Source organism: Harpia harpyja, chromosome 15, assembly GCF_026419915.1.
Source record: "Harpia harpyja isolate bHarHar1 chromosome 15, bHarHar1 primary haplotype, whole genome shotgun sequence".
NCBI classification, from domain to species: Eukaryota; Metazoa; Chordata; class Aves; order Accipitriformes; family Accipitridae; genus Harpia; species Harpia harpyja.
In genome coordinates, this window is record NC_068954.1 from 31,352,043 (window position 1) to 31,378,423 (window position 26,381).

The window sequence follows — 26,381 nt, forward strand, 5'->3', positions numbered from 1 at the left end:
TCCCCTTGTCGCGTTCCCCCATGTCTGTGTCTCTTTGGGCTGTTGCCAAATCAACTACAGGCTACATTTACAGGAGGAAGCATTGCTTCTCTTTCCTTCTTTTTTTTTTTTCCAAGTGGGTTTTAGAGGTTAAAAATTCCTGTCTAATTCAGCTCCTTGGGGTGTACCACAAGCTTGTCACATGTAATAAATTGGCTCATTTATTAGTGTGCCAACACAGTCAAAAGCAAACAAAGTGGCTCATAGATTAATCCTGCCCTGTTTGTGATAAGTAGTTTGATCCAGGCTCTTTGCAGGGGAATAATGGACACGGCAGATCAGTTTTGACTGACGAACTGTGCACTTTATTTCAGTGCCTTCATTTTGGGCCCGTATATCGGTATTACTTAATTAACCCTTAATTTGCAATTACTCGGTGCCCAGATAGCACTGTTGTTCAACCCCCTGTGAAAAACAAAAGTTGTGAAAGTGGCACCTGGTAAGAAGTTCTCCTGGGAATTGTCTGCTGGGTGCCCTGGACTGGGGCTGGGAAAGAGGAGAAACCCCCGTCCGTGATGGCTGTGACAGAGCCCAGGCGTCCTGAGCTCCATATCCGCCCATCCTGGAGGAGCCCATCGCCCCAGTGCCAAGCCAGTCGGCTAACTGGAAACATACTGGAACATGTTTGACATGCAGCCTGTGTGCAGGGGAGTGATCTGGAATCTGGAGCCCATTAGATTTCTGTTCTTTGGGCACCCCTTGTGCAAGAAGGGGCACGCGTGTGTCAACAGCCCAGAGTTAGTCACTTCGCACAAAACGAACAAATGAAAGGGGATGAAGGTTTCACCGTGGCAGGTTGGGGAACCTTTCTGCAAGGTGTGGTGTTTGTGTGCTCTTAGCAGCGGATTTCGTGGGCTGCTTCTGCTGTGGGAACCTCCCGCGCATCTCTGCAGGAGCAGCAGCGTGCCGGGCTGTGGGGCGGCTTGTTGAAGATGTCCTGCGGGACTTTAGTTCTGCAAAGGCTTTGGTGCGTTTGGGAGGGGCAGAGGAGAAACCCAGCCTGCTCCATCTGCTCCTCGAGTAGCAATTTGCTGTTTCATAGTCTGGAGGATGGGGGACGGAGGGATGGGTGTGCAAAGGCGTCTGCCTGGGACGTGCTGAGGGGTCTTGTGCAGGGTCAGGAGAACCATGGGGTTGGAGCCAGCAGGTCCTGTCCATCCCTCGTCCAAACTCCCCTCGGTCCTTGCCCAGCGGAGCGAGATGGGCTCCTCCGCCATCGCCCTCCTTGCTGCCGGCTGAGCTGTGGGGCATGCAGGCAGCGCAGGCAGCGCGAGCCCTGCCTGTCCCTGGGGCAGTGCCCCCACAGCTGCCTCCTGCAGAAGGGGCTCAGGCTAAATTGGAGAAGCCTCCGAGAGGAGCCACCCCCAGGCTTTAACCTCAGTCTCCCATTAGTTATGCCAACTGCGTGCTGCCAACAGCGGGCCGCGGCGCAGGGATGGCAGCGGGGCGGTGGGAGATGAGGCTGAGGGAGAAGCGTCAGTGCAGCCCTGGGGTGGGGTTGAGCTGCTGGGCTGGAGGCAAGAGCCAGGGCTACCCCCACCTGCCTGGGGTGTTTGTGGTCCCAGCATTCCTCCCCTGGGGTTTGCAGTCCCCCTTCCACAGCCAGTGTGCTGCTGAGAGCCTTTAGCCCCCACTGGAGCAGCACCTGCTGGGAGCCTGAGGATTAAGGTTAAAAGCATGTCTAGTGTAGCTCGGCAGTGACAGCTCGCAGGGAGTGAAACTGAGCCCTTGCTGGCCGGGAGCATGTTGGCGGGGCAGGAACTGCGCTGGATGAGCATGTGCTGGCACACAGAGCGCTGGGCTGGACCCTGCAAGCTTCGCGTGATGTAACGCTCCTCTCCAAGGAGAGTTTAAGCTTATTTAGGACAAACTCCATCAGTAGAGTCTTAGATGAAGGTGACTGCTGGTCTCAATAGCTGTCTAAAACGGGACTGTGCCTGGACAAAGTGCTCGGCGTGTGATGTGGTGCAGGTGCCCTTCTCGGTGCTCACCTGGCGCTTCGCCTGCTGCAAAGGACAGGGTGGTCCGTGGGGAGCTCGGGGAGCTATTTCTGCCACCATTCCTGCTGCAGTGGGGCTGATGTGCTGCCTGCCCTGCTGATGTGGGCAAGGCGTAAACAGCCACTGTCTCCTCGTAAAATGGGATTTTAGTATTTCGCTTGCGTGCTGCCGTTGACTCAGCAGAGGCGTGTTGGTGGCTCCAGCGAGAGCTGGCGAAACGCTGCGTATTCAGCCCTAAAGCGAAACTTAGGTTTGGGGCCAGGGAGGAGAGGAGAGCCTGCGGAGAGGAGTCGGGCTTTGCAGAGCTCTCTGGTCCATGTGCCGTGCTGGTGGGCCGCTGACGCCGAGCCCGTGCTGTGCCAGTGCAGTGCCAGGGCTTGCCATCAGTGCGTCACCCCCAGGCAGCTGCCTTCCAGCCCAGGGTGAAGCAGTGCTGGAGCCAGGACATCAGTGGAGCTTTTAACGGGGTTTCAGGATGTTAATCGATTTATGGTGTATTTTGTTGTTTGTCTCAATGCCATGCTTCTTTTCAGAGAAGCTTAAAAATAAAGCCTTGCTTCCTTTGTAATTTTTCTAGTTAATAATGGAGATTAAGTCTCCTTGTGTTGCGTAGCCCTGGTTCTTAACGACCCCCCACAAGCCTGCCTGCACAGCAGCCTCTTAACAAAGAGCATGCTGGCACCCGAGGGAGTGCTTGGGGCAGCGGGAACCCGGGGCGGCTGTGCTTGGGGTGCTCGGCGCTGCCTGACCCCACGTGCCCCTGGCCCTCCCAGCAGTGAGGGGTGCCCAGAGTCGTGTGTGCGTCCAGGCAGCCCGGAGTGGATGTGACCCACGGGAGCTTGAAACAGGGAGTCTAGGGCTGCTGAGGTCCGGAGTCACCTTCTTCCTGGGATCCCAGCCCGTCAACCCGGCTCTTCCCCAAGGGTGGGCACGTGGCCACCGACAGCGGTCTCTGGGGCTGGGCAGAGGGTCCCCATCCACCCCAGCTGCTCCGGGTCTCCTTCCTTTTCACACGATGCTCCTGCTTGGGCCACGCGCTGCAGAGGCAATGGAAAAGGGAAAGTTCACTCCGGATGGGTCGTGCTTTTCCTCCCCGGGGAGCAGTGCCCGCAGTGGTCCCACCTGCTTTGAAAGGGAAATCCAGTGTCGGTTAATGTCTCCTCCAGGGAGAGCCAGGGATGCTAGCTGGAGGGGGCAGAGCCTGGTTTGAGCCTTTTCTGGTGGCCTTTTCTGGGCTCGAGCTGCCATGGGAGCCAAGAGGATTTGGGACTAGCCTTGCTAGGGGACCTTTTGCTCTGGGGCGCGTGCCGGGCAGGGGAATCCAAACCAAGGAGGATTTAACATACGCCTGGGCAGAGGGAATCAAAGCGCGTTCACAGACTTGCTACCGGCGTGGTGCTTGCCTGGTGTCAGCTACTGCAAAAATGTTCCCGCCAGCATGCTGGGGAATGTGAGGTTCCCTGAACCCCTGTGTCTGCCTTCAGAGCTTTTACCTGAAATCTCACTGTGCGAGGCCATGTCCAGCAGGTGATGGTCACTGCTGGAGAGCCATGGCAGAGCAACGAGGGGGGAGCTGAGAGTTCCCTTGAGGTTTTGGGTCTTTCCTCCAGGCGATGGGGTTGCAGAGCTGTCATGCTCTCCCTTTGGTGACAGTTCTGCTTTTGCTGTCTTGCAGGTCCTCAGAGCAAGGTGTCTCGATGCCAGCCCAACGAGCACAACTGTCTGGGCACGGAGCTGTGCATTCACATGAGCAAACTGTGCAATGGGCTCCATGACTGCTTCGACGGCTCCGACGAGGGGCCGCACTGTCGGGGTAGGTGTCTGGGGGTGGTGGTGGTCAACGAGGGGCTGCGGGTAGCGGGGGCTGCCCCACGAGATACTGCCCTTGCCTCCTTTCCTCCCCCGCCATGGTAAGAGTCACGAGGTCCCTGTTTGTCCCTGTTTTTTTGCCTCTACGGTGCGAGCCCCACATTGGTTTTAAGAGCTTTCCGCCGGTGTCACCGCGCTCCGTGCTCCCCTCTCCCGGCCGAGTGCAGCCAGTGCTGGGCAGCTCAGCGCCGGGCTGGCCGGTCGCAGATCCAGAGATTAGCCAGAGCCGCTTGCAAGTGAAATGCCCATCATTCCTGAGCCTGCGGGCCATTAAATAGCTGCATTGTCTCCTGGGTTTAAAAGCTTGGAGGGCTGGGGTTCTGGTTCAGATAAGAGATACCAGTATGTTTTTTTACTAATTTCCAGGAGCTTTGTCCCCCCTCCTGGCCTGTCCCCGGTTGCTAATCCTGCTGGAAAACTCTCCCTAAATCAGTGTGTGCCGGCTTGCTGGTGCGCAGATTAGTCGCTCAGAAACGCGTGTCCTGAGCTGACCCTTGGAGCTGGGTCTCTGCAGACTCTGGGCGAGCAGGGAACGTGCTTTTCTCCCCAGCCCTTCCTCTGCCTGCGGCGGAGGGCTCCTGCCCTGCTCAGCCTGAACCAGGTGTGGGACACCCTGCCCCAAAGGGCTCCCTCCCACCCGGCCCCGCAGCTGGGACGGAGCTCCTCTCCGCTGCCCGGCTCCTGCGGGAGAAGCCCGGGGCGGCTTCTGCAGCTGTGCCCGAGCTGACAATTAATATTTCGCTAAACGGTTCTCGTTACTTAAGTGGGATCTGATTTTTCACAGCTGGGCAGCACGTGACCAGCACACACGAGGCGAGGGCTGGGTGCGGCCAGGTGCCGTGTCAGGACAGTTGCTGCTCGCAGGTTTCAGCACGTTGGGGACATAAGCCCGTGCCAGCGCTTGTGTCGGACGTGAGGTCCCCCCTGCCCGCTCCCTCTGCGGTGGGTGGGAGGTTTGTCCCGCAGAACTGCCGATGCGGAGACGCACCGGGGAGCCTCTGCTGCCCTTGCAGACATTCACAGAGGTGGAAATGCCATGGGAGCCTCTGTGCTGAAACTCACCCCATCGTCCCCCTGCTGCAGACCCGGCATTCTTGGGGGTTTTTCTTTTTTTTAGATGCATGCGGTGCTTTAGCTGAGAGATAAGAATCTGAAATGGATAGCTGGGCCTGCCAAAGCCGATAAACCCTGTAAACAGCTCGGCTGGGCCCTGCCTGGCTTATTAAATGGTTCCACATGCGGGGGGCAGGATTTTTGCAGCGCCTGGGCACTGCTTCCCTGTCCGGCCCTAGCTGCGGAGGAGGACGTGGAAAGGGCCGGATGGTTTTTGTTCAGAGAGGCTCGTGGCTGGGAGGCTGCGGTTTCCCTTCGACAGCAGATTTGCTGGGACCCAGTTCAATGCCCTCTGAGCACCCGAGTGACCGGTCGGGCAGGGCGAGTAGAGGAGGGAAGAAAATAAAACCCAATGTAAACCAACCCCCCAGGAAAGGGCTGACAGCGCGTCCCTCACAGCAGGCTGAGGAGGCCCATTGCTAAATGACCTTGATGAAGTTGGAGGCTGCTGCTGTTTATCAAACGGAGCGAGGCGGGCAGCCCTGGCCTCCCCCCGCCTATTGGCAGCACTGGGCAGGTTGGGGCTTTATTGGTGTTTATGACGACCGCTAATGGAAATGAAGCTGCGGGAGGCGGTGAGCCGGGCGGCCGCATCTCTGGTCCCAGCTTCGCCCCGGGGCTGCCCGACCCTGGCCCTGACCCTGATCCTGATCCTGACCCTGGCGCTGGCCCTGGGATGGTGCTGCCTCTGCAGGGGCACGGGCGGCTGCGAGCTCCGGGCTCTCCAGCGCGTCTGGCAGCTGACCGCCTGCCGGAGCGCTCCTCCGCCGCCTGCACCGCAGCATCTCTGGCGTGGAGCAGTCCCCGGGCTGCCTGCAGCCCTGGTTAGAGGGAAGTTGCTGCAGAGAGGACGTGGAGGATAAGCTCGCCCTGAAGTCTCTCTGCGATCCGTGTCCCCCGGGGTACGCCGGAGCCGAGTCCCGTACCGTTCTCCTGCGTGAGGAGCGCTGGGTCTTGGCTGGAGGTGGCCACAACAGGCTCCCAGTGGGAAGCAGTGTTGAGTCAGCAGCTTTGGGGGACGGTTGGGGCTGCTCAGACCCCCCTCTCGTGGAGCAGCCATGTATCCGTGTATCCGTTACGGTTTCCCCTCCCTCTGCTGAGGGTCTGGGTCCTTCCTTCCCCACCAGGGAGCAGGGGGACAGCGTGGAGCAAACACTGGGGACAGCGTCCCCAGCAAAGCCTGGTGGGGTGCCTGGGGGTCTCCTTCACTCAGCACTGGGGCCCGGGCGTCCATCCTGTCCCTCACCCGTGTGTCCCTGCTTGCACATCGGTGACATCCTCTCTCCTTCATCTTCTCTGTTTCCTCAGAACAATTAGCAAACTGCACGGCCCTGGCCTGCCAGCACCACTGTGTGCCGACGCTGAGTGGACCAGCCTGCTACTGCAACAACTCCTTCCAGCTGGCCGAGGACAGGAGGAGCTGCAAAGGTCGGTACGGAGTGGGCAGAGCCGTCACCCCCAGCATGGTGCTGGCGGCTTCTCTGGGCTGTGGCCGATGCCGCCGTCGCGGCAGCAGTGCTGGGGCTCGGCCCTGTGGCCAAAGGGACTCGGGGCTCGGCAGACCCTGACCTTCACGGGGGAACATGGGGCTGACGGGACGGGACTCTGCCTCCCTGCTGCCGTGGGGCCGTTACGTGGATGCAGCTCCTGAAAGCCCGAGTGAGGACTATTGGGAGGGAGTAAGGAAAAGGCTTTGCCTTTGTGTACGGAGTCAGGGGCCATTGCTGGGCTTGTACGTGCTCTTGGTGTCCGTGCCTCAGAGAGGATGCTGGAAAATAGGAGAGGGTCAGCGAGGAGTGATCAGATCAATGTGACGCCTGGAAACAAGTCTTGAAGTGAGAGATTGCAGCGGCTCTGTCTCTTTCATTTATCTGAGCAGAGGTGAAAGGGGCCTTTATCAGCGCCTGCACGCATCTCTGGGGGCAAGAGCTCTCTGGTGGAGACTGCTCTTTCATCTAGCAGAAGAAAGAGCACCATGCAAGCCAGGGGTTTGGAAGCTAAAGATTAGAGAAATTCAGACTGGAAATTGAGGTGCAGATTTTGCAGAGTGGGGGGGAGGGGCAGTGGATAATTAGGCCTTGAAAAGGCTCAGCTGTGAGGCAGGGATTGTCCTTTTGCTGCCTTGCTGCTGATGCTGGAGCAGAAAGCTGGGGGCTGCCCGCAGGTGTCAAGAGGTGATGTTGGCCAGGTATTCCTCTGGAGGCTGTTGTGATGGTCCCTTCAGCTTGGGGATCATACCCTCCCCTGCAGCTCTGCCTTGGAGAAAAGGCGGAGCCTTTGTTCCCTCTTAAGGCAGCTAAGGAGAGATGTTTGCTAGTCCAAACCATGGAGTTTTTGTCTTCTTTTCCAGACTTTGATGAATGCACCGTCTACGGGACCTGCAGCCAGACATGCACCAACACAGAGGGCTCCTACACATGCAGCTGTGTTGAAGGATACCTCTTGCAGCCTGATAACAGATCCTGCAAAGCCAAGAATGGTGAGATCCTTGACAGGAGGAGTGTGTTGCTTCTGGGCAGCTCTGCAAACCATGGCCTCCTGCCGTATGTGTACCCCTGCCCCTGGTTCTTCACTTCAGGGTGCTCTTCCCTGAGGACTGTCCTGTGCTACCACGTCCTTGCCCCTGTTGGGCTGCATGTCGCGGTCTTGTTTTCACTGGAGCAGAAGGGCCGGGCTGCAGGCTGATACGGCGTTGCAGCCATGAGCTTCAGGTGCTCTGCCATGACCACCCTTCTCCCGTCCTTTCCCTGCCAGAACCCGTGGATCGCCCTCCTGTGCTGCTCATTGCCAACTCCCAGAACATCCTGGCCACCTACCTGAGCGGAGCCCCTGTGCCCAACATCACCCCCACCAGCGCCAAGCAGACCACGGCCATGGACTTCAACTACATTGAAGACACGGTGTGCTGGGTTCACGTGGGTGACAGTGCCTCCCAGACCATCCTCAAGTGTGCCAAGATCCCCAACCTGAAGGGCTTCGTGGAAGAGCGCTCCATCAACATCTCCCTCAGCTTACACCGTGAGTGCCTGCTCCCCTTTGGACCTTGCTCCCAGTCCTTGCTCCCCCAGTCTCCATCTCCTTTTGACAGCCTGAGCATCTCCAGCCAGCGGTGGGTGAAGCAGGGGTGTATTTTGGTAGGAGGCAGCTTTCCACAGGACCAGGCACCAAGTCTTCGGCACAAACATAGCTTTTGGCTTTCCTTCTCCTTCCCTTTTATTATTTCTAGCAAGTTTTGTGGTTTCTTTGTGTGAGCGTATGAGGAAAAACGATACAGTGAGGAATGGAGATGGTACCTGTGTAGCAGGTTCCGGGACGGCAATTCTCATTGCTTCCTCTTTTGGTTTTCACCCTGTGTTTCCCTTGCCAAACCAGGCATTGGTCCCCACCCCAAGTAGTGACTGAGAACAGAATCCCGACAAAAAAGTGCCTCCCATCGGGCGGCTGCATGAGTCACCGGCGTAAGCGGCAAATGGTGGTTTCGTTCCACTTGTGTCTTCCCGGCTGTAATGATTGTGGTGACAGCTCCGTCTCCCGTTTGGGCTTGCTGGTCCCAGTTCAGCAGTCAGCATGGGAAGGAGAGTTACTCGCTGGGATTTTGGTGCTCTTTGACTCAGGCCCGTGTCCATGCCTGCTCTCCTGAGAGCCTCTGCCCAGTGAGGGGTCCCGGCAGAAGCCGTGGGCTTCCAGGCACCTTTCTTGCGTGCTCTCGCAGGTGCAGAGCAGTGGGGTTGGCGAGGTCCCCCCGAGAGGGGAGGTGGGTGGGTGCCGTAGCCGTCCAGCCAGGATGTGGGAAACTGCTCCCAGTGCTGTGCTGTCACTGATTTTATCCTTTGAAACCACAGACCAAGCGAGTCAGGGTGGAATTGGGGGTACCTGGGGTTTGCAGTGCATCTCCGTCAGGTTTTGCAGCCCTTAGATTCCCTGGCGTCATCCTCCCACTGTCTTTTGCCCCCTGAAGTTAGGGGTGCTTCCAGGGGGAGACTGTGCGCTGCCTGATGCAAGAGGGATCCCCTTCTTCCACAGACGCGGGTGTTGTTACGCGATGAGCAATAGCTAACCTAGCAAATTAGTTGAACATGTATGAACTGATCTTTGCAAATGAGTAAAGGTCTCAGTTGGATCTCAGAGCCGAGGGCGTTTCTCTGCCAAGGGCAATGTCGCGGTGCCCGGCTGCCAAGGGGGAACCGGCCGAGGCTCTGGCTGAAGCGTGGGGTGCGAGCCGGGGACCTGCGGGCCCCTGCCGCCCCTTGGGCTGCGTTGGGGCCGGGGTTCAGAAGGCTCCAGCCGCTGTGCCCTGCCGAGGGTGTGTGCAGCATGGTTAATTTAAGCTTGCACTGTGTATTTTTAGGGCAGTGTGTATTTTTAGGGAGAGGCCTCACCCTTTGCTCTTGCAGGCGATAGCCTGACATTAGGCAGGACAGGACCCGGCTCTGCTCTCCGCTCCCCCCCCAGTGTTTAAGGAGGTCTGCTTTTACGTGCTCCTTCTGGCTCCTCTCTTAAGGCTTCCTCAGGCTGAGTTGTGGTCTGCCCATAGTTCACGGGAGGAGCAGACAGCAGCATCGTGTAAAGCTCTGGCTGCGCCCTTCTTCCCATCAAGCTTAGTTTTAACGTTGTAATTTCCTGCAGCTGGGAGCTGCAGTGGAGGCTGTGATTCGTGGACGGCACGTGAGCTGTGAGCTGCAGGTTGGCCCAGGGGAAGGGGAACTGCTGGGATTTGAGTGGGAGGTTTTGGGGTGTTCCTGAAGTCAGCCCAGGTGACTTTCCACAGCCACATCCCCACGCTGGGGGGGCCCCGAGCTTTCTGGGGTGCCTTCACCTGGCTGTGGACGGCGTGAGGCTGAGGGTGCAGCAGCCCCAGGGATCGGTGACCTGGCTCGTGAATTGTGGCTGCAGGAGGAGCAACCATCCTGACCATGAGCAAGTGGTGGTGAGGTGTCAGTGCAGGATCAGGACCTGCAGCACAGACCACAGCCCCTCCGCCATACCCAGATGAGGTTGTTGGCCTGGCAGGCTTTTGGGGCGGTTGTTTGGGCTGCTCCAGCTCCAGAAAGTTAATCTGAGACACGACCTTTTAATTATGGTCACGAGGGGAAGGGAGCTCATAATAAGAGCGTGTTCAAGTCCAAACAAGAAAAGGTGCCTTGCTTTCCTTGGCCTCCTGATCGGTTGCGATAGCTCAGGGTGGGAAGAGGGGAATTCAGCTGACCTGGATGGGAAAGCACCTGCCCTTGCCTGGGGATGAAGGGAGCGTTCCCATCCACAGGGAAGTGGGGACCAGCAGCTCCTGCGCATGGTCCCTGCTGCTGTTGGGTGGAGGCTGCTTGCAAAGGAGCTGCAAAGGGGTGCCTCCTCCGGTGGGAAGTATGAAACAGCCTTGGGTTTGGGCTGCAGAGCACAACCACGCACTTGGGCGCTGATTTTTAGCCCCAAGACGTGGGCTCGTGGTGTGGTCGTGCCATTAGCCTCCTTCCCTGCAGACTGCACTCTGGTGGGTATGTGCTGCCTGGACAGATGTGTGCTGCCTGGAAACACTGGATTAGCAATAACAATCCAACACACCTCAGAAGGAGCAAGAACACGGCTCCTGTGTGTCTCCTGGCAGATCTTTCTTCTGCCTGGGGAGGGTGTGATGAAGGGCCTCCATTCACCCCCTCCGTTAATCGTCTCTGAGCTGCTGCCTCTGCCCTCCCTTGAGGACGGTGGCAGAGACCTGCAGTAGGGGCACGTCTCAGAGGGTGCTGCCGGTGCCGTTTGTAGCGGGTTGGGGTGCAGAGGGGATGGCAGCGGGCTGCCCCGACCTGCTCGTTGGCTACGTGGCACTGGTTGCTTTTTATTCCTATTTCCCAAGGGAACGGTCCTTACACAGTTTTGCTGTGTGCTCCTGGCAGGCTGTGCAGCTCTGCACTGTATTTGGCAGGCGGCTGCCGGTGCGGGGCTGCGTTCATGCCTGCACGGCCTCGACTGGATCGCTGTGGGTTGGAGATGTGTGAGGAAACATCCTCATGGGGCAGGGTTTGTTCATGAGCACAAGTTGGAGAAATGAGTTTTCCCCAGCCCTGGCTCTGATCCTGGGGGTTGTGTTGAGGAGATAATGTCACTCCCCTGCTCCTCTCTGTCAGGACACTGGAGAGACCTGTGAATCCAATTAGTGGTTTCCCTCTTTATTTGCTTCTTTATGGCATTATCTGCTAACAGCAGGAGACAGGCTTCCCTGGTGCCTGCTGCTAATGGGGCTTGAGTTGGCATCTGATGGGGGAAGACTGATGCTGAAGGGCTGGAAATTAGCAGCCCCCAGCTGTCAGGGGTAGGTCTGGGCTGGTGAGATGTCACAGCCCGGCTCTCATAGCAGCCCTGCTTCCCTGCCTTTCTGTCCCGGCTCCCTTCCTGCAGAGAGATTAGTGTCACTTGTGTTGTGGGAGATGTGTTAAATGAATGCTATTAACAGGGCTTGGCAAGACCAACTGTACTCTGAAGCTTTGCTTTTCCCCCGGTCCTTGCACTGCTAAACCCTTTTTTCTATCTGCAATCTTGAGTACTGATGCACTTTTTCATGGTGACTGTCCCTTGGTTCCCAAATACGCGCTGCCTGTAGACATTTTTCACAGGCAATGATTTTCTCAGTTGATCTGAGCTGGCCGGTTCCCTACCCTCGGGTCTTTTTCCAGGGACACACTAAAAATCAGAGGCTGGTGAAGTCTTCCATCTCTTTCTCTTACAAAAAAACCACCTCATGTTGGAATTGAATTATGTCTCTCCGCCATCAGTCAGAGCCGACTGCGGTGGCTGGGAAGCCCTGGGCACCTCTCCAGCATGGAGGTGACAGGGAGGACGCATGGGGCTCGGTGGCAGTGCTGGTGGCCAAGGAAGCCCCTGGCTAGTGCTGCAGAGCAGCCGAACCCGCTGCGGGCAGGCGGGATGGTGTGGCCCCCTGTCAGGCGGGGGTCCAGCCCGTCACCGTCCCTGCCGGGAACTTGGAGGTGACGCCTTCCCACCCAGCCCCTGGAACTTGGCTTCCCTTGGGGCTGCTCCCCGGCTGCTGAGCGCCTGCCGGAGCACCCTCCGGGCTCAGCGCTGTGAGGAGGATGGGGCACGAGCACGCGTGCGATGGCGTGGGAGCGGCGCAGGGGAGGGCTCGTCCTTGCTGCCAACACTGAATTGCAACAAGGGGAACTTGTCTTGTCCTTCCTCCCTTTCTGCTCTCCCTCTCTCTCCCTCTCCTCTGCTCTGTGTGAAAATCCGGCGCTGTTTTTGACCGGGGAGGATCCTGGCAGGCATTGCACGTCCGCTCGCACTCAAGGACAGAAAGGCGCTTGGGGAGAGCCGCTCTCCGGAGCGTGCGGAGGCTTTGCTCCACTGGCACCCGGCATCTGCTCGGACCAGTCGAGCATCGCTGCTGCCAGCGGGGCGGCACGGGGCAGGTTCCCCAGGCCCCTGCAGCCCCCGTCAGCCCCGACCCCTCCAGACCCAGCCTTGCTGCCTGCATGGGGCTGGGGCAGCTGGTGACCGGGGCAGGTTTTGCCAAAGTGACAGCACTCGCATACAGGCGTGAAGGAGAGGAGCCCCCCCTGCCCTACCTGTGCCTGGTCCCTGCGGACCCACCTTGCTTGGTGGCTGATCCCTGACCTCCAGGGACTTTCAGATCCCGTGGGTTTTCTCAACCAGATTCCATTCTCCACGTGTTTCCCGAGACAATGTCCTCATTTATTTGGAGCTGGGCTTCCAAAGAATTTCAAAGCAAAATAACACACCAGGAAAAAAAAAAAAAAAAATCTGCTTCCAGGCCTTTGTGCTGCTCAGCCCTCCCAGCTGGGTGGCCCCTGGGTCGGTGCTGCCTCCCCGCTGCGGGGTGCTGCCCGAGCTCCTCGGGCACGGGGGCGAAGGTGAGGGTATGGTGAGGGTCCTGCCCGGGGCTGGGATGGGGCCATGCGGCTCCTGCCTGGACGCCGGCTGGTCCGTGGCCTGACTGCACTGGGGAAGCAGCAGGTCCTGGCTGGGGTGGTGGTTGCCTTGATTATAACTTCTCCGCTGCCATTTCTGCTAAGGTGAATGTGTGCAGAAAGCTTGCTGCATCCCATGGCCCGGCTGGAGACCTCCGCTCCTCCAGCTCCCCTTGCCGCTCAGCTCGACCCACTGCCCATGCCTGCCTCGTCCCAGGGTCGGGGCTGGCCGCTGGGGAGCGCGTGGCCCGGCTGCAGCTTTTTGGGGAGCCCCTGAGCTCTGCCTCAGACCCCGGGACTGGAACAGAGAAGGGCGAGGGAAGCAGCCCTCCAGTCTGCGGTTGGATTCGTGCGCCCTTAAATTGGATTTGCGCCCCCGTTCCCCGCAGGTGACGCGAGAAGGCGGTCGACCCTCCCTGGGGTGTGCACAGAGGGCTCTGGGGGTGAGAGCGGGTCGGGCGCGCAGCCCTGCGAGGAGCCCTCCTTAAGAGGACTCCGTTAACTGGCAGCAGCTTGACCCCGTGCTGGCCACCTCTCAGCCTCCGCGGCATTTGTGTGAGCGCTGCAATGGCGGCGTTAAAGCCTCGGCTCCGGCGCGGTGTGATCAAATGATACTCGGCTTTCAGGAAGAGGCAGGAGTTCTTTGCTTTTACTATGGAAAAATACTAAGAACATATGTCAGGAGACCGAAACCTGGGTTTCTCAGTGGCTCCCCTTTCCCTGCTCTTTCTTTTTCCCCTGTCTCGGCCGACTCGTGACTTTTTGCACGGTCAGAACCAGCAGCTCTGCGGTGCCAGGGTTTGTTTCGCTGAATGCATTTATTGTGCTGGAAGGTTGCTGGTGCCAGTACTGCTAATTCACGGCCCCAGAAGCCCAGGTGCCCGGAGCTTTGGTTCTCTCCCAGCACAGGGCAATGGCTGCAGGTTTGCTGACGTCCCGCAGTAACGGAGCTGGGGCCGTGCTGGCCTTGCCCCGGCGCTGCCAGCGTGAGGATTACAGCTGGCTCCCAGGCGGAGCGGGCAGGAATGTTGGCTGCTCAGCGGGACGTGTCCAGGGCTGCTGGGAAAGAGCTGTGGAGGTTCCTTGATTTATTATTTCTTGTTTTAAGGTTTGTTATTTTCTTTTTCTTTTATAAAACAAGCCCCCAGGAAGGGGTTTGAAATATCAGGACATTTGATCCCAAGTGCATTATAAACCCTAAACGATAGCAATCTGGCCATTATTAAAATACCTTCCTGGGCAGCATCTATCTAAACAAGCATGTCTAGGAGGTTGTTTTCATTGACTCCATTTCAGCCCTGTTACTCGTAATGACCTGTCCTGTTGCCAATAAGCAGAAGAGCTGTAGGGTTTGGGATAAATTGATTTCAGGGAGATGTTGCTCTGCAGAGGAATCCAAGTACATTTCTTTCCCCACTTCGCATGGAAAGCTATTTTTCTTCCTTGCTGCCTCATCCTAGCCAAGAAAGAGGCTCCGATGTGAACTTACTTGGCAAGAAAGCAGGATGATTGGTAATTTCATTTGCTGATTCCTTTCTTTTTTTTTTTTTTTTTAACTGTTTATGGCTGTTCTCGTAGCAGCGACGCCTGAGAGCAAGGGATGGGTGCAGTGTCTGGGGCTAGTGTGCTCATACCAGCGCATCAGCTCTTTGTGTTGGATGGGATGATGCCACGATGATTTTAATCAGTCTCTTAACAGCTTGCTGGTCTCTGTTCAGCCTGGAGGCGGATCTGCCGCGGAGACACTCAGGACCGCTCTCGGCTCTGCCCAGCACCTCTGGCTTTAATTACCCATCAGTATTTCCCCACATGTGGGATGGGGATAAGGTCCCCAACGGGACCGAGACCCCCAGGAGCAGAGTGAGCTGGCCTGGGGTGGTTTCTGTTTCTCTCTGAGTTTTGCTCAGCGGTCCGAGGGTGGCAGCATCCCCGTGTCGGGAGGGGATGGCTCTGCGGTGCTCGGGCTTGGCCAGATCTGCTGCCCGAGCTGCCGTCTCCCTTCCTCGTGGCCATGCTGATCGCCCAGGCTGCAATGGCAGAGTGGGGAAGGGTCTTCTCTGCCTCCCCCTTCCTGGCATGGGGAAGCCCCATGCGGTCTCCCCACCACCGCAGCGAGAGCCGCTCCCCTCTGTATCCCTCTGGCCAGCCCCGAAGCGTCAAGTGTGGGGCAAGCTGCATTCCCACGTTGCTGGAGACAAAAGTGTGAAATTAATGTCCTGAGTAATTGGGATCCTCTTGTGCACGGGGACGGGTTTGATTTTGAATGGACAGGAGCATGTTTATCCCTGCACACATCTTTCTGTCTGTCCCGCACTGCCGCCTGCCGTGCTTGTGCTGGGTTCACCGTGCTGCGGCCGAGCCCTGCGGGGATCATCTCTGTCCAGACTGGCCCTGTTTTTGCTTTCTTGTCCCCCCGCCCCCCAAAATCATCCTGATGACAGTTTCTCAGGTTCCCGTTGAGCCTGTGTCTCTCTCCTCTCATCCAGAAGGAAGCCAAGCGCCCTGTCCCTCCGTCGGCCTCTGCTGAATATTTTTGCCCATGGAATGGCCTCATTAAGGCACAGTAATTAGCGGTCCCTTGGCTGCCCTCCACACAGCTGAGATGGAGCTTGCTCCATCTCTGTTCCTGCTCTTCCCACCTCTGGTGCCGCAGCCAGGCTCGCGCAGGGATGCTGCGGGGCTGAGTCCAGCCATGGGGAAGGGGGCAGGTTTGGGACTGGGGAAGAGGCACAAGCTGTCTGGCAGGAAGGTGACGAAATGCTGCCCCAAGTGTCCCCCCCCCCAAGGAAGCTGGAGGCTGTGTCAGCCTGGGGCTGCGCCTGGCGCTGGAGAGGTGCTGGTGGCCCCTGAGCGTTTCCCTTAGGAGGCGGCTGGGATGCTGTGCTGGCCGGGGTGGGGGTCTGAGGCACGGAGATGGTGCGAGCTGGGGGTCCGGGCAGCCCAGGGCTCCCTGGGGAAAGGTGATGCTCTGGCATCTTCCATTAACTGGCAGTCCCCCGGGGATGGCCAGGCTGGGGCTTTCCTCCCACAGCGCCCCAGTGACTGGGGGGCTGTGCAGCCCCGGGGGGACCGGTTTTACCTCCCGGGGAGTGTTTGGCTTGTGCGGGCGTGCGTGTGCGCAGAGGCCACAAGGATCCTTCCGAGTGCCGAGTCAGATGTCCTGGATGTGGGCCACCAGCTTCCACCCAGCGGTTCCTCCTCTGAGCTAAACAGCTTAACAGAGGGGGTTTTAAATTTATTTACTTTTTAGCCTGGTTTTTTAAGGAAACAAGGCTGACGTGATGGCGGTGGCTTGTGTGTGCCGGTGTCTGTCCCATCCACCGTCCCCTCCTCCCCATCTCGGAGCTGGCAGCAAGGCTCGAGGTGACGGCTCCTCGCACAAGGAGGTGTCTGTTCCTGGGGGCTGGGGGGGGCTGTACTGGACCCTTGAGGGGCATGGGCTGCCCGTCTGTCCCGCGGCCGGCGCCCTTCGGGGCTGGAGTTTGTCTTCGTGCCTGTCCTGTTAACATACTTCTAATTAAGGAAAATTGTCCCCAGGAGCAGTGTTTATCCATGGAGTATGTTGCCGCTACAGAGAAGGTCTTGTTCTCCGGGGGAGAGGATGTCTGTGGAGGGAAGAGACACAAATTCCTCCAGATTATGGTATTATGTAAATGTATCAAACGGATCATTCCCTATAAAAAGGAAAGTAGGAAACCAATGTATTTGAGAAGCCCTGGGGACTGCATTCCTGACGAGCCTCCGTTCCTCTTCTGGAGGCGTTTTTGAACCGAAACATTCGGCAACTTCTCCAAGCTTTTTTCTGCAGCAGCCGCGTGTTGTTGGCTCTCCCGGTGCCCGGTGCTGCGGGGCGTGCAGTGCGGCTGCCTGCCTGGGCTTCTCGCTGGGTGGCAAGTTGGACACAGCCCCCCCCTCACCGCTTGGGCTCTGGCTTGCGTGGGTTTTGCTGGGAGCAGGAGGATGCAGCGCCGACTGCCCTGGGAGGCTGCTCTCTGGGCAGCTTCTCCGCTTCTGATGCGGCACAGACAAGCAGTTTTGGTGTGTTGTCTGCTTGGGCTGTGAACCGCACAGTTATCCGTGTGTGTTTCTCTGCGGCTGGTCACTGCAGCCCAAATGCCTTCGGCACTTGTTTACTGCTAGGGCTTGTGTTAGGTCTGATCCACTGTAGCTGAAGCAAAAAATGTGGGCAGTTCTTAGTAGATGCGCTTGGATGTAAATATTCTTTATTTACAAACAACATGCAAATGTCAGCAGCAGAACTCAGTCTAGCTCTTTTATCTATCCCGTGTGCTGGGGTAAGGATGGAAACGCACTTCAGCAGAATGGGGGCAAGGACCTCTGTGCCTGGCATTGGAAGTGGTGATGCTTTCAGCTGCTTCAAAGGACAGGCTTGCAAGCAGGGTTCCCAGCAGAGCTGGGACCTCTCCTGACCAGTGTCCCTGTCCTGCCCTGCTCCAGACACCCCATGGGGAGTGCTCCTTTTAGAGCGCTAAATTGAGAAGTGGGATTTCTTCCAGGCTGCTGCAGTACAGAGCACTTATTTCCAAGCTCTTTGCACCTTCACCACTATAGGTGGTTTCTCTTCTTCCACACTTAACTGTGCAAGAGTCAGGGCGAGCTGCTGAGTTGCATGCATCTTAATTGCAGCTGTTTCAGAACTGTGTCGAAATCCATGTTTTAGTCTGAGAGAAAATTGCGCATTTCCTTCCTCCTTGTGTCAGGCCACAATTGATGTATTTGCAGACTGCACAACAACTGATTCATGCAGAGGAAAGTTATGTGCTGGGTCAGCAAAGCTCGTTCCCCAAAAAACCCACAGCCTTGCGGTGCTTGACTAGTCGTGGGGTAAATCAGATACTCCATGGCTAGGGTTAAGGGAGGGAGAACCACTGGCAGGAGCTGCTGTGGACAGCCGTTGAGTTGGTGACACACTTGTGTGAAGGAGCTATTTGAGCGGGACAGGGTGCTCCCAGCCCCATCAAGCACAGGATGAAATTGGAATTGGGGAAGAGGAAGGTTATTGCTGAGAGTGCCTGGGAGGACTTGTAAGAGTTGACAGTGCCAAGAACTTCTTGGGTGGAGGCTAGATGCTTCTGCTGCCTCTTGGGGCAGTTGCTCTCCCTGAGTGTGCCCTGGTAGTGCTGTGACAGGTCTCAGCCCCGTGTCAGAGGAGTCTGGGCTGGAAGGGACATGTGGGAGCCTGCTCCTCCAGGCAGCTGGCCCCACTGGTGGCTCCTCAGGGCCTGTTGGCCCCAGAGGCTGCTCCAGCTTCTTCCACTGGTGGCCACGAGAAGGAAAAAGGAAAATCCAAGCACAGTGTCACATAGATTGTTCTGTGGCAGGAACTTCAGCAAAAGTCAGGACCACTGGGTTTGTGTTCACTTGAGTGTGAAACCAGGAAACATCTGCGCAGGGTGGGTTTCGGAGTTTGCTGAAGTTCCCACTCCGCCTTTGTTGAGCAACGTGCCACTTGCACGCTGGTGAACTTCGTGGTGCTCCCTCTCCCCTCTGTCCTCCCTTCCTCAGCCCTCTCCCCACAAGGAAGGCAATGGTCAAAGCCCACTTCAACCAGCGGTGTTCCTGGCCAGTGCCTCTGAGTGGAGCAGGCTGGCTGGTGTGGACGGCGGCTCGCCGGCCTGACGAGGTTGGTCAGCTTCTTCCAGGAAGAGCCTTTAAAGTTGACATTCCCTGTTCTCTGCCCCCACAAGCTCATTTTCAAACACTAGCAAGTAAATAAATCTTGGGAAATTAGTTTTGCATGTTGCAATTGCTTGCAACACCCAGCCATGGTTGAGCAAGGAGGAAGATTTGACTCTGGGATGGGAATTGGTGGGGGGGATGCACTCACCAGCCAGCCCCGCTCCGCTGCTGGGAGCTGCGGGCAGGAGGAGAGGGGTGGCTTCTTCCTTCCATGAAAGTTGCTCACAGGACCCCTCTCGTGCCTGGAGGCAGGCTGGTCCCTGCTGGTGCCCCTGAGCTGGGTCCTCGCGCACGTCTTGCCGGTCACGGGCGGCCGTAGCACACCTTCCCTGGGCACCCGATCTCCTGCCAGGGGACGCGCGGCGCCTGGACAGGGAGAGACCGCGTCCCTCACTCCTCCCCTCTCCCAAAGCCAAGTGGTGAGTGGGGGGAGAGCTCTCTGTGGGCTAACGCGAGGGGTTAAAAATAGACCTACGCTAAATTAGCTTCCACCGAAAGTTCAAGAGGAAATCCAGGTTTAGCTGAGGCTACAAGAAAGAGCTGAAAATAATAATAATAATAAAAACTAATTCCTGCTAAGGAAGGGGGAGGATGGCGAGCAGGGAGAGAAGGAGCAAGCTGAAAAACAAAAGCCTTTGAGGAGGGTAATGCTTTCCAGCTGCAAAAATACAGCCTGGGAGAAGAGCAAGTGCTTGCGTCACCCCCAGCTCTCTGGCCCAGCGCTGCCCCGCTCAGAGCTGGGGCCCGGCTGGGAGACCCCTGAGAGGACTGGGACCCTCTCCTCTGACAGGGAGAGGTGAACACCGCAGAAATGGGATGAGGGAAGCTGCGGGCCCCAGGAAGCAAGCAGCTGGAACCTATAGCTTGTTTTGGCCATTTTCCCTTCTGATTCCCGTTTAGCCTTTGAGTGCCGTGTTGGTGAACTTCCTCCGTGTTGGACGGGCTGGATGCGGCTCCAGCTCAGCAGGATGCGGCCGGTGAGGTGGCAGCAGCCCCGTGACGCCAGGGGCTTTTGGGGTAGAGTGATGGGAAAGGAGGACCGAGGTGTGGGTGAGCACTGGTGACAGGGCGGCGATGACCGGGCCCCCCCTGGGAGGAAGGCAGCGAGGAAAAGTCAAAGCCTGCAGCCAGTGGGGTCCGCACCCCTGTGTGGGGGGCGAGGGCCTCCATGCTGTCCTGCCGGGCGCTCCCCGTCCGCCCCTGCTTGGATTGCTCCCCCGGTCCTGTGACTCTGACTCAGCCACGCAGGCACCAGCCAAGACCTGCTTTTTTTTGTGGGGAATTCTTGCACATCCTTTTGCTGAAGCATTTCTCGCCCAAGCAGGGCTGCGTGCGTGTGCGTGGCTCCGCCGCCCCCTCCCCTTGTCAGAGGGGTGAATCAGGGCTGGTGGAGGGAGGGCAGGCGCTGGTCCAGGCAGCGTGACTCAGGCTGCCCTATCTCAGAGGCAGAGCACAGCCCTCGCCTGCCCCGCACCACCCCCGTGCGCCTTTTTAGGTGGTTTTCGCTCAGCACGGAAACTTCTATCGCCAGCGGGCACCCAGGAGCTGGGTCAGGGGGTGCGGGGTCCCTGGCTGGACCAGGAGCCCAAACTTTGCCCCTGCTGCACCGCCGGCTCTGGCACATTGGGCAGCGTGGCAGGAGCCCTGCGTGGGCCTTCGGCTCAGCTGGTTTGATGCTAATTCCTTGGCTCTGGCTGTTTCCACTTTTTTTTACGAGATGCATCATGCTGGGTGGTGGCTGCGGGTGCTGCAGCCTCACCCTTCTGGAGGGGAGGGTGGTTGGTCACCAGCTGGCCATCGCCGCCGGCAGGACGTCCCTGTCCCCGGCGGCACGGCCGTGACACAAAATGCTCGGTGGAGGCGTGCAGGCAAGCGAGCTGGCCTGGATAACTCGGGGACTTGGGGTTCGGGTTTGTGCTCGGACAGGGCACCCCCACACCCCTGGGTGCTCATCAGTTGGGTCTCGTCAAAATCCAGGCAGTGCCTCAAGGTGCTACAGCAGGGAAGGGCTTGATATCATCAGGCTGAACCCTGCGAGCAGGGGGAGTGTGGGGCGTTGCAAAACGTCCTGGCTTGATTCATGTTTTCCCTCCCTCCGCGCTCCCGAGCTTCTGCGCTGGTTAATAATTCAGCGGCGTCTGGCCCTGCTCCTACGGGGCTGTCTGGGTCTCGATGTCCTCGGGGTGGTCGGGCTGTGGGGCTGCTGCTGCTCCCGTCCCTGCTCTGCCTTGCCCGTGCCAGCTGTGAAGCCGAGCCGCGGTGCTGGCTGTGTTGGCGTGGGGGTGGAACGGGGTCTCGGGGGGCACTAACCAAAAGGACAGGCCTCCAGAGCACTTGGCATCTCCCAGAGCCTCTAGGAGCTGCAGCCCCTCACCCTGGCCTTTGGCCTGGTGCTGGCAGGCGGGTGGGGGGGGGCTGAGCAGCACCGAGAATTGACCTGGTTGCAAGGAAGGAATTTGGGTGCATTGAGTTTATCGGATTTAACAGGCTTTCGCTGGTTTAATTAAATACTTAAATGCTGCGTGCCAGATGCCGTCTCTCACCTGCTTCAGGGCTCAGGGCGTCCCTGCAGCTCTGGATTAGCGCTGCCCGCTCTGCCTGGGCTGCCTTGCCCGAGCGGGCCTCCGCTTGCAGCCCCGGGCTGCTGCGGTCCCTCCCTGCACTGCCGTGGGCATGGGCTCAGCAGACATTTGCTGTCCCGATGCTGCGGTTTGAACGTCTTCCCCTTCTGTGCTACTCGGCTTTCCAGGAGCCAGCTTTGCCTCCTGCCCTCCTTCGGTGCCCACCTTGCAGAGCCTTCCCCCTGCTTGGGCTGGTGTTCCCGCAGGATGCTTTCCCGGCTGCGTGTGATGTCTCCGACAGCGCTGCCTTTTGCAGCTGGGCTGCCTGGGGGGTGGCAGGTCCCTTCTCCCTCGGGAGCAGAGGACAGGTTTGCTGTGTCGATCCACACGGGGCGGCCAGGGCCAGGTCCCTGGTGCAGTGCAGATCACAGCTCCGTCGTGGCTCACACGGCCTCGCTCCTCAGCTACGTTTGTGCTTGAGATGCCTGGTGGGCTGGGACGTGGTCAGAGACCCCGTGCACAGGCACACGGGGGGCTCCTGGCTCCCTCCCTCCCTCCCTGCCTAACCTCTCCTCACCCCCCCCCTCTCCCACGGCCCAGATGTGGAGCAGATGGCTATTGACTGGCTCACGGGCAACTTCTACTTCGTGGATGACATCGATGACAGGATCTTTGTCTGCAACAAGAATGGAGTCACCTGTGTCACGCTGCTGGACCTGGAGCTGTACAACCCCAAGGGGATAGCACTGGACCCAGCTATGGGGTAAGAGTCCTGCCTGGGGGTGGGAGGGCTTGGCCTTGCTGCCTGGACCTGCACCAACAATTTGGGGAGGTGGAGCAAGCCAGGCGGGTCCAGCTGCTGCAGTCAAGTGGGGTAGCAGGGATGCTGCTGGGGAAGTGACTCGCCTGCCTGCGAGGGTTCCTCTGGGCTTTAGCAACGAGTGAATCGCGGTGTTTTCTCCCCCTCAGCTGAGACGGGGGCCATGTGCTGTAGGGTAGTCGTGGCAGCAGTGTTTTAAGCATCCCACTGGTACCAGCCAGTTTTGGAGGAGGTGAAGGTTTGGTCCTTAGGGATGGGTCAGAGCAGCCTGAGCCTCTGCCCAGCTGGCACTGCACTGGGAACAGACACTGGTGTAGAAGCAGAGCCGGACCAGTGCGGCACGGGCACATCAGCATCTGAACCTGGGTCTTCTAATTAACTGTTATTGGTGACAGCTGGCAAGCATGTGGTCCTTCCCTCTGGGGCTGGTGGGGTCTCCTGTACCTGCATGCCCGTGTCCGGAAGCCCCTCTCTGGCTTCCCACTCTGCCTGCCCTGGGCAGTGGCTTTGCCGGTGCTTGGTCCTGCAGGAAGGACCTGGCCAGGCTCAGGACAAGCTGCTGCTTCCAGCTTGTGGCTGCGTGGTTACAGCTCTGCACCGGCTTTCAGGAACTGAAACAGTCAGATACTTGCATGGATTGAGCAGCTCCCCTCATGCCTATTTATATGGGGTGCTGCGGTCAGATGGTAACTCTCAGGCAGCTGCCTTTTGCAAAATCCCGTGCATGGGGAAGCTGGGATGCTGAATCATCGGCACAGCTCAGGGCACGTGCGGCAGCTGCTGGACCCCAGGAGCAGGGAGCTGGTATGGCCGAGGCCACAGTGGGCAGAGCGGAGTGGCGTGCAAGATCCCACTGGGCACTTACTGTGAGCGTGGTCTGGCCGCCGGGCATGGGTGCAGGGGAAATCCCACTGCCCGGCAGGGAAGTCTGTGGGCGTGCGAGTGCGGTCTGCCTAACCTGACAGCACGCTCCGTCCAAGGGTGCTCACCTGTGCATGCTGCAGGGTCCCAGTGAAACCGGTAAAGAGGACATCTGCCCCTTTACCTGCTGCTTTCCAGATGGGTGCTTTTATCCTTGCTTGAATGAAGAGAGCTGATGTTATTGAGCAGAAAATCTGAATTATTTTTTTATAAATAAATATCATGTAGCAGCCTGGAGAGAGACTCTGGCCTTGAACAGGAAAGGTGCAGACAAGCCCCACGGACTACTTGGGCTCTGCAGCAGAGACCCAGCATGGCCCGGGTGCTCAGGGCGGTGGTGCTGAGCGCCGGCTCTGGGCTGTGCCTTGCCTGGGAAGCGCTGTGCCAGGAGCTGCTGCCGCAGGCAGGACGGCTCTCGGACACACAGCAGACGGGCAGATGCATCAGGTTGTGTTTTAACATGTCAGCTGGTGGAGGGCCCTGGACCTCTTCCTGGTGACACCAGCAAATCTGGGTTCAAGCTTTTGTCTGCCTGTCTCAGCATCTCTGCCCGGGTTGCTGCGGCTCCTCTGAGCTCCCCCTGCTGCCGTGCCTGGCAGCAGGTGCAGGCAGGTGCTGCCAGCCCTTGGCACAGCTGGGCCGTGCAGGCAGCGAGAAGCTCCCCTGGACCAGCCCCGGCTGGGAGCTGCCGTGGTGGACCCCAGCCACCCTTGTGCTGATGGGGGCAAGCCCATGTCTGCAGGCATGAGTGTGTGCCGTCTGTGCATCTGCATCATCCCTCTCTCCGGGTTGAACGTGACATCCAGGCTCTGAGCTCCCACGTTTGCCCTTCTCACGCAGCAAAGTGTTCTTCACCGACTACGGGCAGATCCCCAAGGTGGAGCGCTGCGACATGGACGGGCAGAACCGCACCAAGCTGGTGGACAGCAAGATCGTCTTCCCCCACGGCATCACCTTGGACTTGGTGAACCGGCTGGTGTACTGGGCTGACGCCTACCTGGACTATATTGAGGTGGTGGACTACGAAGGGAAGAACAGACATACCATCATCCAGGGCATCCTGGTGAGTGGGGCCGGGGGGAGGTCGGGGGCGGGGGCTAGAGGCATGTCTGAGCTTGGCCTGCTAGGGGGTTCTGGTCCACAGGCTTGGCTTTGCTGGTCCATCAAAGTAAAGGCGCGAGCTGCTGAACACCAACCAGTTCTGCAGCACCTGCCTGCCAAGCCCAATCTCGTGCCCTAAATGAGGCAGAGACGGGATCGGGGGCTTTGCACGGCTCAGAGTCGGGGTTCTCATGTCTCCTCCTAAATTCCTTGTGGCCTGCGCGGTGCCTTCCAGATTGAACACCTCTACGGGCTAACCGTCTTCGAGAACTACCTCTACGCCACCAACTCTGACAATGCCAACGCCCAGCAGAAAACCAGCGTCATCCGGGTCAACCGCTTCAACAGCACCGAGTACCAGGTGGTGACGCGGGTGGACAAGGGAGGAGCACTGCACATCTACCACCAACGGCGCCAGCCCACAGGTGGGACCCTGGCCTGGGAAAAGCAGCTTCTTGGACCCCAAAGGCTGGGCGGTGATGGGGACAGGCTGCACCTTCTGAATTCCTTCTCCTAATGGGGCCAGACACCCAGGAAGGGTTCTCTTGCCCAAGAGCCTCCATCAGTAGCACCTTGTGGCCCCAAGGAGCCGTGCTCAGCCCCGGCCTGACCCTGTCCCCTCACCCCTAGCTCCCCCCGACCCCGTGAGCTCCGTGTGCCTGGGTAGGGGTCCGCAGTGGGAGCCTTGCTGCAGGGGACGGCAGCAGAGCGAGGGGCACTGCCGGAGCCTGCCCAGGGGTGCTGAGTGCTGGGCGGGCCAAAATGCGCTGGCCCAGGGACAGGGACGGAGGAGCCAGCTGCCCAGCTGTGGTCCACAGGGACTCCCCGGAGCTGCCGTCCTGCTAACAGCGCTCCTTGGCCAGGGGCTTGGGTGGGATCCCTGCTCCCCAGGCAGCCAGGGGCCAGCCTCTCGCTGGGCTGCCACACACCCTGGGGGTGCCCCTGGCCCCCGCTATCGCTCTGTCTCCTCCTGCAAGAGACGCGGCAGCCGTCCCCATGAGCTGGGCAGCTGCACCACGTGGTTGATCGATCACGTCTCGCTGGAAAGTGCAGAAAATGCAGCATCTTGAAATATTAATGGCTCCTTTTGCAGTGCCCACATGCTCTCAGTCCCCACTGCCGGCATTGTTCACCCTTCGAGCAGGGCCATGCGCTCCCGGGCACCAAGGGATTTCAAGGGAGTTGAAAGGCTTCAGAGCTGCAGGCACCGTCCCCTCCCCGCATCCATCTCTGTCTGCCTGCTCCACCCCCAGCACCTTCCTGCAGTTAATCAATTTACTCGTTTAAAATCCTCTTAGCAGCCTGCTTGGCATTTTCCAGAATATAAAACTAATTAGGAGATTTCTGAGCAGTGAAGGAGTGTGATTAAGGGGGCTCTCCAGGCTGGTGCTGGCTGTCCCTGCGCAGGGGCTCATCCTGCCAGTGCTGTCTGCGGGGTGGCCGGGCATCCCCACTCTTGCCATGGCCTGTGAGGGCTGTGCTGGCAGGACGGAGGCAGCGTGGCCCAGTGGCTGTGGCAGCGTGCTGGGACACGCCATGCTGGTTTCTGCTCTGCAGTGATCCTTCATCTTGGGCAGGTCCTTTTCCATCTCTGCGTTGTCTGTCCTGTGCAATGCTCAGCCCCAGGCTGACTGGCCAGGACCTCCGGGGGGAAGGGGCCCCCCTAAAGCCCAGAGAGCCGCGGCTGAGCCGGCAGCACTCATGAGACCATCTCCACATCCCTGCTGTTGCAGACTATTGTCCCCTTCCTGGCCGGCATGGACCTGTGGCTGGGCAGGACATCTCTGTGCTGCTCTGGTTGCCTCTGGCTGCTGGAGCCCACGCTCTGTGTTGCAGTGAGAAGCCATGCCTGCGAGCCGGATCAGTTTGGCAAGCCGGGAGGCTGCTCGGATATCTGCCTCCTCGGGAACAGCCACAAGACCCGAACTTGCCGCTGCCGCTCTGGGTTCAGCCTGGGCAGTGACGGGAAATCCTGCAAAAGTGAGTCCTGGCCTTCCCTGGAGAGCTGCAAGAGGGGGCGAGGGGGCTGGCAGAGGGCAGAGGGACTGGGGTGGGCAGAGGCGCTTGTGCCAGATGATTGGGAGCACATGGGCCCAGGGACAAGCAAAGCTTTTCAATTCCTTCCTTCCCAGTTGCAAACACCCCTTTCCTTCCTGACCTAAGCCGTCGGCTGCCTGCTGGGCGTTGTGTTCCCTGCAGACCTGCTGGGTGCAGGGGCAGGTTGCTGCTTCCTCCTGGCCTCTGTGTCACAGCTGCGACCCCGCGAAAGCTCTGGTGCTACGTGCCTCTGGCTGCCCACCACCACTGCCGCCCTGGCCTG

At 58.8% G+C, this 26,381-nt stretch overlaps 1 protein-coding gene across 8 annotated transcripts in view; it reads left to right on the forward strand.

Annotated features, from left to right (window-relative positions):
* Positions 1-26,381, forward strand: part of LRP1 (LDL receptor related protein 1) — a 91,525-nt gene that overhangs the window by 21,928 nt on the left and 43,216 nt on the right. For all 8 annotated transcript variants that reach the window (XR_008238541.1, XM_052810108.1, XM_052810109.1 and 5 more), the window contains 8 exons: positions 3,715-3,852; positions 6,330-6,449; positions 7,372-7,500; positions 7,776-8,039; positions 21,820-21,982; positions 23,801-24,023; positions 24,297-24,486; positions 25,898-26,041. Coding sequence is in view for 7 of the 8 variants with exons in the window: in XM_052810108.1 (XP_052666068.1) it covers positions 3,715-3,852; positions 6,330-6,449; positions 7,372-7,500; positions 7,776-8,039; positions 21,820-21,982; positions 23,801-24,023; positions 24,297-24,486; positions 25,898-26,041 (1,371 nt within the window). In the remaining variant the exon portion in view is untranslated. The remainder of the gene's footprint in view (positions 1-3,714; positions 3,853-6,329; positions 6,450-7,371; positions 7,501-7,775; positions 8,040-21,819; positions 21,983-23,800; positions 24,024-24,296; positions 24,487-25,897; positions 26,042-26,381) is intronic.